Source organism: Phalaenopsis equestris, unplaced genomic scaffold, assembly GCF_001263595.1.
Source record: "Phalaenopsis equestris unplaced genomic scaffold, ASM126359v1 Scaffold000403, whole genome shotgun sequence".
Taxonomy (NCBI): Eukaryota; Viridiplantae; Streptophyta; class Magnoliopsida; order Asparagales; family Orchidaceae; genus Phalaenopsis; species Phalaenopsis equestris.
In genome coordinates this window covers 1,002,975-1,019,362 of record NW_018164845.1, presented here as the reverse complement: position 1 = coordinate 1,019,362, position 16,388 = coordinate 1,002,975, and the positions used below count along the sequence as shown (strand labels likewise).

General features: G+C 34.0%; 1 protein-coding gene and 1 pseudogene across 1 annotated transcript; one reads left to right on the top strand and one right to left on the bottom strand.

Annotated features, from left to right (window-relative positions):
• Nucleotides 1-220: 220 nt before the first annotated feature.
• The window catches only part of LOC110026893, a 19,307-nt pseudogene continuing 3,139 nt past the window's right edge, over nt 221-16,388 (bottom strand).
• On the top strand, nt 5,189-5,871 carry LOC110026904 (dirigent protein 22-like). Its single transcript, XM_020728110.1, has one exon. The coding sequence runs from the start codon at nt 5,211-5,213 to the stop codon at nt 5,745-5,747; it is 537 nt and encodes a 178-aa protein (XP_020583769.1). The 5' UTR covers nt 5,189-5,210; the 3' UTR covers nt 5,748-5,871.

The window sequence follows — 16,388 nt, the reverse complement described above, 5'->3', positions numbered from 1 at the left end:
TTCAGAGAGAATATTTGCTTAAACATTAAGAAGCTTATGTGATTTTATCCTTTTTTTTTTAAGAAAAAGTTAAAATTAATATTATTATGTTATTTTATCATTTAATTATAAAATTATATATAATTAAAAATTAATCAACGATAAAAATTTTCCTTACCCACGTCAATTTAATCCTCAAATTAAAGTAAATTAAAAAAACACCATTTTTCTCATAAAACTAAAAATTCATTATTCTATATACGGGTACATGACGCGAAAATCTAAGTCAATAAGCCTACCACCCCTCCCACCTAATTTTACCAAGTAGCTCTCAATAATGAATGACGTGGACGTCATACTCCACGGTGGCATCACCGGTGGTGAGGTCAAACCAATGAGTCCGTGCCAGTGCATACCCCCTCGCGAAGCGGAAAAGCCCGGTGCCGCCGACGATCGGCATTTCCCTCACCGGGTGGAGCGGCTGGTTGCGACCCAGTAAGGAGAGAACGCTGCCGTTGTACTTCCCGGACGTGAAGGCCAGGTTCATGGTCATGAGCAGGCTCACCTCCTCCTGGCCCGTCGCGGCGTACAGGCCTTGGGCCCGGCCCAGGAGCGTGGAGTTCCGGTCGGGCCCCTCGGTGAGCAGGTCGTCAATAATGCCCGAGTTGGGGTGGGCTCCGGCGGCCGGTTTGGTGACTGGAATGGCGGTGGCGTTGCGGCCGCTGACGATGTCGTGGAAGAAGAAATGGAGGTGGCTTTGTTTTTCCTTTAGCTTGGAATGGAGGGGAGGAGAAGCGGTGGTAAGGGAGATGAGCAGGAGGAGGAGGGAAGAGAGAAAGAGACGTGAAGCCATGGATGTTATCAGAGGAGGGGAATCGTGAGTTTAAGGTACGGAGTATAGGAAGGTAGGTGGTTATTTATAGGAAAGACGATGGAGAACTTATCACCTCCTGTGTGAAATCATTTCACGTGATTTGCGTAAAAAGAAAGTGTAAACTGTTGACTAAATGGGATTTTTGTATTTTTTTTTAGATTATGAATTTGAAAGAAATATATTATATTTTAGGAATTGTTAGAGGCTATTATACGAGCCCGATCATCCCTAATGCACCTAATAATTCGAGTACCACACTCTACACACGGAGGGATCAAACCCCATACCAGAGTAGACTTACAACTGACAAACAGATGTCCGACCAACTGATCCGAGTACGTGATGTGTATGTGTGTGTGTGTGTGTGTGTGTGTGTGTGTAATGAAATAGAAATTTATTAATAACAGAAGAACTTACAGGACTCCAAGAATGCAAGGAGCACTAAGTGAATACTTATATTTTATAATGAAAAAACTTTCCAAAAGCTTGCACACCCTAACAGAATACAAAGTTTTTATTTACAGCAGAGGGTGGACTTCAAATCAATATAATAGAACTTCATAAAAGATAACACATTCATTTGATTGGATATAAAGTAAGGATAACTGCAGACAATATTACGCCAACCAATATTAATACAGTAACAATTTCAACCGTCGGAATTAGTGACACAATGTTTATCTGAAATAACCTTAGTGGGGATCTACTTTAAACAATTTTTATCTTTGCGCTGTCAATTTGAGCTGAGGTGGGTCACAATTTGTTTCAATTTTTTTTAGTTGTCTCACTTGTTATTGGATATTGGCTTATCTTCTTCAGACTCAAATAGATCTTTCATTTGGTTCTGATATAACTCTTGCATTTGCTGCTCTAAGGAGATTCTCGCGGATATTTTCGTTTTGTTGTTGGGAATTTGTTTTAAGGATAATTTTTTGAATTTTGTTTCTTGAATTTTGGAAACATTGGATGTGTTAACATTATTAATCTAAATTATTTTGACAAGACAATAATTGTAAACCAACATTTGATAAAAAAATATTCTCAATAATGATTTAATATTGATATTGTCTTGTTTAAGACATAAATTCGATGCAAAAATTCGAGGTATTTGGGTCTGACAAAAGAAGAGCAATTCACACATGCCATATGCCAGAAAACCATTTTTTATTTTGGCGAACTGTGGAGAAGATACAACCGAGGAAGAGTAAAGATTAGTAATTGCTTCAGAAAAGATATTGTTTATGACATCAAATTTGTCCCACCATGCTAGAAACCAATTTGATATCTCCTTATTTAGGATTTTGGCATTAAAATGAAGAGCCAAGAATGTTTATGTCTTGAATTGATAATTAAAAAAAAAAACATGATTCATATATAAGTCCAACAATTGAAATAAATTAATTTCTTATGATGAGATAGAGGATGAATAAATTTAACTTGTTTGGTTTGGAAATGAGTTAAACCCCTGTCTTTGTGATGTAGTATGCGATTAAATTTCACTTTACTATATGCAATAAATTTAGTAGGTTCATTTTAATTGTGTTGAATTTCAACAAATTTTAGTGAAGTGAGAATTACCTCATAAAATTTAGTATGTTCATTATAATTGTGTTGAATTATGTCTTAAGTAGACCTTGTCCTTGCTTTCACGAGGGAAACTGTCGAAACTTGCCACTGAGGTGATTTGCACCTTATTCTTTATGGATCTTGTCGCTACTGGACAGGGGACCACCTTTAGGGCTTTATCCATCCAAGCTTCGACATCAAGAATTTTTTATGAGGGAGCGTTGTAAAATACTCAGCCTGTTAGACCTCTTTGGGTCACTATTGGCATGGTTTTTGGGATCTAAATTCCTCAAGTATGAATTGAATCTAGAAGAAATTTAGAGATGATCATCATAAAATTAGCAAAATTTTTGAGATAATACCCTTTATGAACATAGCATTGAGTGCCTAGGACCGGTCGAGCAGTGTGCTAGTAGAGTTAGTTGGATTTCGAGCATTGGGAGCTAGACATTCATGTATAATACTTACTTCCAGGCCAAAACCTCTAAGAAAATGATTGAAAAGACGCTTCAGGCTCCAGATTTGTTAAACTAAAACCTCTTTATCGTGCTCCTTATTTAAGAAGTTTATTGGGGGGGGGGGGGGAATATAGGGAAACCAAGAGATAAAAAATAAATAAAAGAGCACCTACAAACTTGCCCTGTGGAGGTGAACTGGCCTATTCTCGGGCTCTATGTCATTTTAAATATGAAAATAGAGATTACAAAGAGAGGGAGAGGGAGTTCTCCCTATAGAGTACGAGTCTAGATTCTGGAGCCAAAAACCCGTTTACAACCACGACACCCTTTATTTATAGTTGATAACGAGTCACAAAATAGAAATTTACATGTATGCCCCTACTTTTATGAGGGAATTAGAAGATATTATTGTATTTTTGTATTTGTAACTGATTTATATGCCTTTTGATATTTTTGGAGCCTTTATTCGGTGAGCCCTTGAATCCAGCAACCAAGCGGTGTCAGTCAGCAATCTTGCTTGGGTGCCAACCGGTCTTTATCAAGTGGAGCCGGTCGGCTTTGAGTTGCAGGGTGGTCCTAGCGTAGCCAGTTGGATGGCTTGTTTCTTGGTAATTTTGACTGGATTGCTGAGAGAGTACAGTAGTATTTATGGGATTATTTGATTTAGGCTGGCCTAGATAAAGAGCCAGTCTTTGGATGTTCAGTCAGCTTCATGTATATTAGCATTTCATCTGAACCATCATACTCTTCGAGATCCATGCAAGTCATTTTTGAATATAAAACATGTAAATATGAAAATTTAAGCGTGATTTACGTACATACATAAAAAATGTATGCCTTGAATGTATATGCACTTTATTATAATTGCCAAAAAGGTATTATTCGTGCATAAGGCTTACGGGACAGGCATTAATGGGCATTAACAGGCATTAAGTGGCCTACTAAAAATATGAGGTCAATGCGACGGGAGCGCGCCGAGGCGGAATCGCCACAACGTGTAAATGTGTAGAAAGTCAAGATCCCACCAAACTTTGCAGGTTTATGTTTTCCATTGTGTTTGACCATCAAGATTCTAGAAGGCCACCCTAAGCTTTGTCGTTACTTGTTCCATTTAGTCCTGCTAGAACTGAAATTTGGCCAGCCGTATTTTGGCTTCAGGTCCCCGTGGAACACTCCTGACCAAAAGATTTATTTAATTTTCTTAGCTGCCAACTAAAAGTCGCAAAGAGCCATTAATTCCCCGTTTGGTGATCCAAACTCCTCAGCCGATCACACTGACATCGCCGCCCATAAGTAGGGCTGTCAAAACGGCCCGTGTTGTTCGTGAACGGCTCGTGTTCGACTCATTAAGAAACTCTTATTCGGCTCATTTGCTAAGTTAACGACCCGAACATTAACAACACGGAAAAAATATTTGTTTGTTCGTGTTCGGCTTGTTTTAGCTCGAAATACTACTAATCAATTATATACATATATATATATCTTTGATGAGTAGTCCTTTTTAAAAATTTAATTGACTACAAGATTACAAAGATTTATAATCAATGAAAAGTATTAATTAAGAAAATAGAATAACAATTATTAAATTAAATTCAAATGGTGTTTTAAATCTTGCCCCGATCCTTAACATCTAATGGCTACGTGATTATGATTGTCAAAATGACTCTTTGTTCGTGATCGTGTGCGACTCGCTAAGCAAATGAGCTGAACACGAACACAATTTTTTAGCTCGAAATATAAACGAGCCGAACATGAGCTCAGCCTGGGCTCGCTCCAGTTCGGCTCATTTACACGCCTACCCGTAAGCCCTTAAGTGCGAAAAAATATTGCTTCCAGGGTCCCAACTTAGAGCAGAAGCTCGGACCTCCGGTGTTTCACGTCCATTGTCAGGACACAGCTCGTGTCCGAACTCTGGAGAGCTCAGGTCCAAACTCCATACACAATATTTTCTCCTTAATCACCCTCAATTCACCTAATTCCACGAGTTCCGGTTTCCCACAATGATGACCAATTGATCGCCTCCACGGCTTCATCCCCTACCCACTCCATATCTAGCTCAGCCACCTCTACTCCATAATTTCAGACTGAAATTTTTTAGTCCCCATAAATAAGTTGATACTCCAACAACATCAATTACATGTCTCTGCAAAATATTAAAATAATAATAATAAAATATAATAAAATTGATTCAAATTCATAATTTGAAAAAATTATCATGTGAAATGATATCACACCATTGATGATAATTTCTCCATCAGCTTTCCTATAAATAACGACTCACCTCCTATATACTCACACCTTAAACTCACGATTCCCCTCCTCTGCTAACATCCATGGCTTCTCGTCTACTTCTTTCTTCCCTCCTCTTCCTGCTCATCTCCCACACCACCGCTTCTCCTCCTCTCCATTCCAAGCTCAAGGAAAAACAAAGCCACCTCCACTTCTTCTTCCACGACATCCTCAGCGGCCGCAACGCCACCGCCGTTCCAGTTACCAAACCCGCCGCCGGAGCTCACCCCAACTCGGGCTTCGGCATGATAGCCATTATTGACGACCTGCTCACCGAGGGGCCCGACCGGAACTCCACGCTCCTGGGCCGGGCCCAAGGCCTGTACGCCGCGACGGGCCAGGAGGAGGTGAGCCTGCTCATGACCATGAACCTGGCCTTCACGTCCGGGAAGTACAACGGCAGCGTTCTCTCCTTACTGGGTCGCAACCAACCACTCCACCCGGTGAGGGAAATGCCGATCGTCGGCGGCACCGGGCTGTTTCGCTTCGCGAGGGGGTATGCACTGGCGCGGACTCATTGGCTTGATCTCACCACCGGTGACGCCACCGTGGAGTATGATGTCCACGTCATTCATTACTGAAGTGGGGAGTTGGCTCATTGATTTGACCGAGCTTTTTTATCAGATGTTGATTTGCGGTTATGTATTCATTAGTGCGTTTGGAGGTGTACTATGCTTTTTGACTTGGGAGTTCGACGTTCATGTGCCCATATATAGAATAATAATTTTTTTTTTAGTTTTATGGCAAAATTAGTGTTTATTTTCATTTATTTTAATTTGAGAATTAAATTGATGGGGTTAATGAGTTTTTATAAGCATGATTCAATTTATAATGCTTTAAACAATAAGAAATTGATGTGCTCGTATCATTTTATGTATACAAAGATGTCTTATAAACACATAATTTAATCATGAGATAGTGAGGCTCATTTTTTTAGTTATATATTGTTAAATGATTAAAATCACATAATAATATTGAATGATAGTGCGATTAAGAGAGTTTTAATTATGTCACGCAGATCTAGATCCATTTTGAGCTAGAAATATTTGAAATTCAAATTTAGGATTTTTTAGGCCCCAACTTAACAAGTTTATAGTCAATTTGAATATATCAACAAAACGAGCTCAATGACGTCAAAGGTTATTTAAGCTGAGTCTAAATAAGTTCATATCAAATTAATGTGGTACAATCAAAGGCATTGATGCATCAAACAAAATATTAGATGATCTCAAAACTTGGCTTATATTCAAATTGAGCGGCTTGACGAGAGGAATACAATGAGCTTAGGATCATCATATTTTGATGTTGTTAAATCACTCATCAAAAAAAAAAAAAAAAACTACGTATATTAAAAGAAAGTTACGTGGAACGTGTGATATATTATTTTGGGACATTGACAATATTTACCAAAAAAATGTTTCTATCAAAAACTATAAATGAACCACCTTTCTCCATTTGAGGGAGGTTGAAAAGAGAAGAAAGTGAGTTGCTTACTTCACTGCCTACCATCAAAGATTGTGATTTTTGTAGTCAACTACTGTTACTTTATCCAACAACTATAATTCTTGTAGCACGATTATGACTGCTATAGCCAAACTATTATTATAAAGTTATGATCGCCAGATTACACACCCACATTTTCCCTAATACAGGAGAAGAATAAATTTCTATACATTCAACTTTCTAGTGAATTTTTATGACTGAATTTTTTCAAATGAAAATTTTGGTTCTCTTACATCTTTGTGTATGAATTAGAAAATTATATTGAACCAAGACATAAAATTTCTCCACAATTAAGAAATTTCTAGCATACAACAAATACTAATTTTAACTTTTTCCTAAAAAAAATGAAAAACAAATAATTTTCTTAATTTTTAAACCAATATTCCCTCAAAATTCAGGAAATCACATCAATCCAATTTAATGAATACTATCATTGTTGTCGACCTCATTTATGTCGAAGAGCATCCTGAGACGACACTAATGTGTCTTGCAAGATAACCCCACATCAATTATGTTTGACATCAATTTTGATAGCTTTCAATCTAGTTCAATCACTGTGTTATTTGTGTGATCACGCACAATGATTGGTTCAGTTAGTTGTGGTCAGCCTAGTCTGTCATTATGGTTTTGTGAGTTGCTTCATGCTTGTCATCGTGTTTGGGGAGGCATATGACGAGTGTGACGACAATTCAACATTCTTTAATTGTGAATTTGTGAACATGAAGTTCCATTTGGAATAATTTTCTCCACGTATTAATTTTTTATTGGGACATTATTTTGCAAATCAAACTGAGCGAACATGTTCGAATCATCAAGATACATTAAATTAATTTATTCACGTCCAAATTGCTCTTCATTTGTCATATATTTATTTATATTCAAATTAATATATGTTCATACATATATGTATATATAGACACACACACACACACACCGATATATATATATATATATATTATACTAATTTTTATTATAATGGTGTATGACGAGTGTTCGTGTCCTGTACTTTTATTAATAGACATGTCCCATATCCTCGTTTTGTATTTGTCCATGTTTGTATTATACTAATTTTTATTATAATGGTGTATGATTCATTATTCATCACAAAGAATTCAGTTCTGACAACAAGGAAATGCTCAATATCCAAGAAAAGAGGAGATAAAAAAAAAATAATTTCCCCCCAGCCACAAAATCTCTCTCTCTCTCTCTCTCTCTCTGTGAAACCTAAAAAAAAGATTATTTCCCTTCGCTATCCTCTTTTCTATTGAAAAAAGAGGGTCACAACTAGCTTTATTCAAAGAGAAGATAAAAGGACAAACACAAACACACTTATAACTCAACACTACACAAAAAAGAAAAAAAGACAGACCAAAAACTATAAACTAATTACATCAAAGGACAAAAGCATAAAAAATATAACTAACATCATAATACTGATAAATTTGAATCAAAACAACATTAGCTCAAATCAAACAAACTCTGTAAGCAATGAATCCAAAAGCTCATGATCCTCGATAGAGAAGACGACCACTTATCCCAAAAACTACAAAGTATAGGTGAATCTCTAATTGAAACTATAATCACTCCATAAGAAATTCGAGAAAAAGCCACTACAAAAGGCAGCATCGCAAGCAGCACCAATTTAGCAAAAACACTTCACAAAGAAAAAAACGAGAGCCAGAGTATTCCTTCCCTAAACAATTCCAAAATGGAAAGAGAGAGAAGTATAGTAAATTCAGCATTCGCCTAATCATCAGAAACAAGAGACAAAATTAAGCTTGAGCTGACAACTGACATGCACACAATTAACAATGGAGTCTTATTGCCCTACTCCAAACTGATTAGCAACAACAAATAGAAAGAGTATTCCAATATTGATACCATATCAACAAAAAACACTGATACATTAAATCTTCATCTCAGAACAATGTATACATCAAGGGAACTTCAATAAATACAAAAGAATGGTAGAGATTTAATGCATGGGTGGATATCATGCTAACACCAAACCAAAATTTTAAAAAATGATCAATAGTATTATCATGATTGAAACTATGACCAAATATAATATATGTAACCCAATCTAATAATAAATATAATTTCACTAATACAAACTAAGATAAAAAATAGTATCGACAAAATAATCAATCAGCTCCCAAGAACAATATATATTTAAGAAACTAAATATATACAATGAACGACTGAGATAATAGAAAGGAAAAGAATAACAAAGCTCCAAACCCTATCCAAGAAAATAATTAGAAGAAAAAAATAAAGATTAGAAAACAAGGTCAACATCAAACCTAAAAGAGCAGCCTAAGAAAAATTGTAGAAACTCCTAATGGAACTAGGAATTCAGTTCTTGAACTTTCATTTTCTACTCTCGTAAAGTATCATTCAATCAATAAAATGAATACTTAATTCAATAGATGTATGCTTATTTCTAAAAATCTTAGAATTTTCTCATACTAGATAATATAGATAGTAAATTTCATAATAAAAAGATGAAAACATTTATGATTTTTATAAGATATATTATCTGAATATAAGATAGCCTATGGTCATTCTTTTGAAAAAGAAAGTTACGTGGAACGTGTGATATATTATTTTGGGACATTGACAATATTTACCAAAAAAATGTTTCTATCAAAAACTATAAATGAACCACCTTTCTCCATTTGAGGGAGGTTGAAAAGAGAAGAAAGTGAGTTGCTTACTTCACTGCCTACCATCAAAGATTGTGATTTTTGTAGTCAACTACTGTTACTTTATCCAACAACTATAATTCTTGTAGCACGATTATGACTGCTATAGCCAAACTATTATTATAAAGTTATGATCGCCAGATTACACACCCACATTTTCCCTAATACAGGAGAAGAATAAATTTCTATACATTCAACTTTCTAGTGAATTTTTATGACTGAATTTTTTCAAATGAAAATTTTGGTTCTCTTACATCTTTGTGTATGAATTAGAAAATTATATTGAACCAAGACATAAAATTTCTCCACAATTAAGAAATTTCTAGCATACAACAAATACTAATTTTAACTTTTTCCTAAAAAAAATGAAAAAAAAAACAAATAATTTTCTTAATTTTTAAACCAATATTCCCTCTAAATTCAAGAAATCACATTAATCTAATTTAATGAATGTTGTCACTGTTGTCGACCTCATTTATGTCGAAGAGCATCCTGAGACGACACTAATGTGTCTTGCAAGATAACCCCACATCAATTATGTTTGACATCAATTTTGATAGCTTTCAATCTAGTTCAATCACTGTGTTATTTGTGTGATCACGCACAATGATTGGTTCAGTCAGCTGTGGTCAGCCTAGTCTGTCATTATGGTTTTGTGAGTTGCTTCATGCTTGTCATCGTGTTTGGGGAGGCATATGACGAGTGTGACGACAATTCAACATTCTTTAATTGTGAATTTGTGAACATGAAGTTCCATTTGGAATAATTTTCTCCACGTATTAATTTTTTATTGGGACATTATTTCGTAAATCAAACTGAGCGAACATGTTCGAATCATCGAGATGCATTAAATTAATTTATTCACGTCCAAATTGCTCTTCATTTGGCATATATTTGTTTATATTCAAATTAATATGTGTTCATACATATATATATGTATATATAAATAAATAAATAAATAAATAAATAAATAATATATATATATATATGATATTTTAAACTCAAATCTCTCTCTCTCTCTCTCTCTCTAAAACCTACAAAAAAAAAAGATTATTTCCCTTCGCTATCCCTTTTTCTATTGAAAAATGAGGGTCACGACTAGCTTTATTCAAAGAGAAAATAAAAGGACAGTCACAGACACACTTATAACTCAACACCACAAAAAAAAAAGAAAAAAAGACAAACCAAAAACTATAAACTAATTACAACAAAGGACAAAAGCATAAAAAATATAACTAACATCATAATACTGATAAATTTGAATCAAAACAACATTAGCTCAAATCAAACAAACTCTGTAAGCAATGAATCCAAAAGCTCATGATCCTCGATAGAGAAGACGACCACTTATCCCAAAAACTGCAAAGTATAGGTGAATCTCTAATTGAAACTATAATCACTCCATAAGAAATTCGAGAAAAAGCCACCACAAAAGGCAGCATCGCAAGCATCACCAATTTAGCAAGAACACTTTACAAGGAAAAAACGAGAGCCAGAGTATTCCTTCCCTAAACAATTCCAAAATGGAAAGAGAGAGAAGTATAGTAAATTCAGCATTCGCCTAATCATCAGAAACAAGAGACAAAATTAAGCTTGAGCTGACAACTGACATGCACACAATTAACAATGGAGTCTTATTGCCCTACTCCAAACTGATTAGCAACAACAAATAGAAAGAGTATTCCAATATTGATACCATATCAACAAAAAACACTGATACATTAAATCTTCATCTCAGAACAATGTATACATCAAGGGAACTTCAATAAATACAAAAGAATGGTAGAGATTTAATGCATGGGTGGATATCATGCTAACACCAAACCAAAATTTTAAAAAATGATCAATAGTATTATCATGATTGAAACTATGACCAAATATAATATATGTAACCCAATCTAATAATAAATATAATTTCACTAATACAAACTAAGATAAAAAATAGTATCGACAAAATAATCAATCAGCTCCCAAGAACAATATATATTTAAGAAACTAAATATATACAATGAACGACTGAGATAATAGAAAGGAAAAGAATAACAAAGCTCCAAACCTTATCAAAGAAAATAATTAGAAGAAGAAAATAAAGATTAGAAAACAAGGCCACATCAAACCTAAAAGAACAGCCTAAGAAAATTTGTAGAAACTCCTAATGGAATTAGGAATTCAGTTCTTGAACTTTCATTTTCTACTCTCGTAAAGTATCATTCAATCAATAAAATGAATACTTAATTCAATAGATGTATGCTTATTTCTAAAAATCTTAGAATTTTCTCATACTAGATAATATAGATAGTAAATTTCATAATAAAAAGATGAAAACATTTATGATTTTTATAAGATATATTATCTGAATATAAGATAGCCTGAAAAATATTATCTGAAATAATGAAAGACATACTTTAAGGCAAACAACTATTAAGAAGTTAGTGAGAAAAAGAACACCCAAACAAGTAATGATCACGGTTTTCGAAACCAAAAGAGCATAAAACGCAAATAGATTTAACATTCATGCCTTTTAAAGAGAGAATATCACAAGTTTGAAGAAGTTTAAAAAAGAATTTTTATATATGAAGAATATAATGAATAGAAAACTCTTTAAACCAAACCATTTCAAACTAGTCTATAGTAGGACAAGAATCATAAAGAAATAAATAAACAACTTTGTGAGGATAAATGGATCCATATTCTGAAGACATGTAAGGTCATTAGTAATGGGAATATTATAAATAACTATAATGCAAAAATCAAGGTCTTGAAAATTTTGAGCAAAATTACAACTGCCTTTAGAAAGAACATTCTCGAGGTTCATATTAAGAGAAAAATTAAATCAAGTAAAAATGAAATCTTCAAAATGATCTTTTAAAGAATTCTATTAAACTAAGGATCAAAATAATAATAAAAAAGTGACTTTCATTAGTAACATGAAATAAAAGCTCTTTTAATCTTACTAGTAATTCTAATCAATTATTTCCCAAAAAGAGTATAAATAGAATTAGAATTAACCTGAATGGAACCATAATGATTAAAAATCCAAATAAAAAACTAAGAATTAGAATTATAAAATTTACAAATAATTTTGAATTTTTACAAGATATTTACAGTGTTTAAAAAGGGAAGACCTAAACCACCAATGTGTTTAGGCATAATCACAGTATTCTAAGATATGGTATAAAGCTTCTTATCATCATCATTATTATAAAAAAAAATGCTAAAAGTTAAGGAAGACATATTTTTTCTCAAATATTTAGGCATAATAGTGGAACGAAACTAATAATATAAATAACTCTAAATAATAAATTTAAATAATTGAATTCTATTGGTATTTGATAAAAGTTTTTGCTTTTAACAAAAAAGCCAATCATGAAATTTTTCAATAAGTTTATGAAAATCAGTAATAACAATCTTAAAAGTTGGAGCCCAATTTATTCCCAAGGTAATGGATTGATAGAAAAACCACATAAATTACAAATTTGTTGTTGAGGATTAATATCAATAGACTTGGAAAAGTAATAATTGATTTGGAAATATTAATATAGAGATTAGTTGCTTTGCTAAAATTAATAAGATTATTAGAGATAAAATTAATATAATGAATATCACCTTTGCAAAAAACTAAGAATATCATCATCATAGATTAAGTGATTAATACTATCAACATAATTATTTATAGTTGAATGATTGTAAAGCATCACTGACAGAGAATTCACAATAATAACTAATATGCAAGGAGAGAGAAGAAAACCTTGTCTTACATAAAAAGATGAAGAAAAATAGATTTTTAGCTCACTGATAATAATAACAAAAAAATTAATATCAGTAGTGCAAGCAACAAGTCATTTAATGAAAATAAAAGGAATACCAATCCTTTCTTTTCTCTTATACAAAAATTGCCTTTTAATTTATCGAAAACTTTAGTTATATCAATTTTGGAGCAAAATATCCAAGTAAAATTTTTAGAATTAAAAATATAAAAAAGCTCATTTGTTACTAAAATATTATTCGTAATATCACAACCTTTAATAAAACAGCTTGGGTTGGATTATATAAGGGAAAGATTTGTTAGTTTTAATTGTAGACCATACAGATATCTATTATTTCTTCATTTAAGTAATCGAACCCATCGTAAAGTGATATTTCTATCTCTTCAGATAGTAAATTATTTTTGATGTCGTGTTTGATAATTTAAAAAAATTAAATCCTCCATATGTATGTTTAAAAAAAGTCCTGTGTTGAAAAATAAAACTGACAATAGGGTGGTCGTACATCCTAATACCTCAAACTGTCAGTTGGACGTGCGTCCTTCCACGGTCTCCAGCCGTTCCCCTGGTGGCCCTCTTTCACAAATGACGAATGGAAGATTCCGCTTGGGTGGACACGATTGTAGAACTGTATTCTTCAGCCGAGATGTGATCGTTGGTCTGCTCCAACATCCCGAAAAGTGTCTTTGATCACGACCTTGAGCCAAGGCAATACGAGCGACTGTAGGCTCCATATCACGTACCTCCAACATCTGATTCTGGAATAGGGTGATGAATGAGTGAATGCTCTCATCCTGGTCTTGTTTTATCGCTACAATGCATATGGGTTCTTTAACGATTTTAGGGTGCTAGCCGACTATGCCATGAACAACCTCTTGAAATCGGTATAACAAGTGATCATTTCTCACCATGAATCCATTGAACCACCTATAATCCAATTCTATAAGTGTGGTGTAGAACAATTGTCACTTCAACACATTTGTTATATTCAACAGACAAAGTCCAAATTGAAATAAGCAACATGGTTAGTCGGGTTCTTTGAAAGATTTCAATTATAGAACCTTGAACTTCTGCAGGGTTCAATGTCAGAGATCTGCTAAGAGAAAGTGTTCTCCGGGTAATAAGCGCCTTAGTGAGCCAGAAACACTTTCTGTCGACCTATGTCATCACTGTCCTAGTACTAGAAGTCGGCTTACCTATCAAGGTTAAGTGGGACCGTTCTGTCGTTGTTCGTCGATGCTTCCTGGGGTTTGGCTCTCTACCCCTTGCTACTGCCTCCCATATGACCTTCACCATTCGATTCTTCATTTTAACCTTCAACTCCTAACTTTGTTGTAGCACTAACTCCTACCTCCTTGTTTATTGTATAATTTTAATGAGCTTCTTCTCTTTGCTATGCTCTCTTCTTGTCGCCGGTACGATCCATGCTCATTGCAACTTTTAGAATGCTGAATCTGACATTGTCCTGTGAATCACACCTAAGAAATATAAAATATAACTGGAGGAAGAGAGAAAGAGACAGAGGCAGAGGAGTGCTCTCCTAAAGAGTAAAACGATGGAATTGAATAGCCTTTTATTCATAAAATGATCTCCTATTTATATAGAAAGAGTTGAACAATAATTGGAATTGCGTTTGTTCCCTTATTAAAGTAGAGTGTGCACATTTTATTCCGAGGATTATACCCTTGTGGGCTCAGCCACTTCCTACATTTCGGCTTGGTCTATGAGGCCAATGAGCTGAAGTGGTTAGAGATCTCGATCAGCCCAATGGATAGGGACCATCGGCTGTTGATCTCACAGGTAGGGACGACGAGTTGAGTTTCTAAAAAAGGTCAGTTGAACAAATACAGCCGGTTGACATTAGTCGAAAAAAAAGAGTTGATTCAACCATTAAACATTATTTTCTGCTAGGGGGATTCCAGTCAGCCAAGTAAAATTAGTTCATCGAACATAGAATGAGTCACCATAACTCGACGAGTAGTTTACCCTTTGGGCTAGGAGATCCACTGAAGGGAGTCAAAACTCTTGACTCCATGGTACCTCAAGGGAACCCTCGAACATCTCTGGCATCAAAATGAGTCATGTAGGCATACACTGTCGATTCAACTTAGGTGTTCTCTGGCTAATGTAAGCTGGTCAGTCTTCTAGGTGGTCGGGTCATTTTCCAGTGAGCCCACATTTGCTACGTAATTCCTTCATGGGTTGTTGGATTGCCTTGAGATTCTTGCTGACATATTTTCTTTGTACAAGGAATAATTAAATTACCAACTAGATTTAGAGGCTACTTATTTAAAAGTATTTGAAGTATAGGATGCCTTAAATATTGTAAAAGCTAAATTATCCCATTTTGATTTATTTTAGATTGTTTGGGTAGTTTTTAAATATGTTAAAGGATATTTTTATTTGGTAATAAAAAAAATTAAAGATGTTGCGGCAACAAGCATTGGGATGGGGAAGATCTCAATGATGAAAAAATATCACCTACGTGCAAACGTATGTACATCTACGACTAAGATGCGTGAAAAAATAAAAAAATAAAAAGTAAATAAAATATGTATCTATAGCGTCTTATCACCTCTCTAAAGAGCTCTTTTGGGAGGTGAGAGTCTATTGTACATACATGGGGGCATATGTAAGATTATGACTATAATTACATAAAGCTCATGATAAAAATTATTTTGCATTTAACTTGCACTTGGAGTGGGCTTTTCTTATATGAATTTAGAGAGAATCTTGACATGAGATCATGGGTGAAAACAATGACATCAGGCCTGCGTATGAGATGTTGACTTCGGATCTATTAAAGTTAGTGGTGAATTAGGTTAAATCCCTTTTTTATAAATGATAATAAATTTATTTATTTTTCTATAAATATTTGCTAATTTACTAATTTTACTCGGTCTTAATAGATTTATTTTTTCAATACCTTAAAAAAGTTTAAACATTTGGTAATGTTGACCGCCTTCATTATTGAAGTATTTTTTTTTGGAAAAAGTGAGCCTAAAAGATAATATTTAAGATTAAAATTCATTACCTCACCGTCAGAAATTACAATATCAACTACTATGCACTAATAAATGTGCATTTTATTATTGAAGTTAGTATGTCTTTGGTTAAAGTGATAGTTGTAATAATTTTTTTTTTCCTATTTATTATTGAGGGCGGTATCGAATAGTCAGACACATGAGGGTGGCTGGAGGCTCGTATAATAGCCTATGGTCATTCTTTTAAATACTATATATATAGAACT

What these genes read in the sequence shown, in the direction of transcription:
- LOC110026904 (XM_020728110.1), top strand. Translation starts at nt 5,211, where the DNA reads ATGGCTTCTCGTCTACTTCTTTCTTCCCTCCTCTTCCTGCTCATCTCC.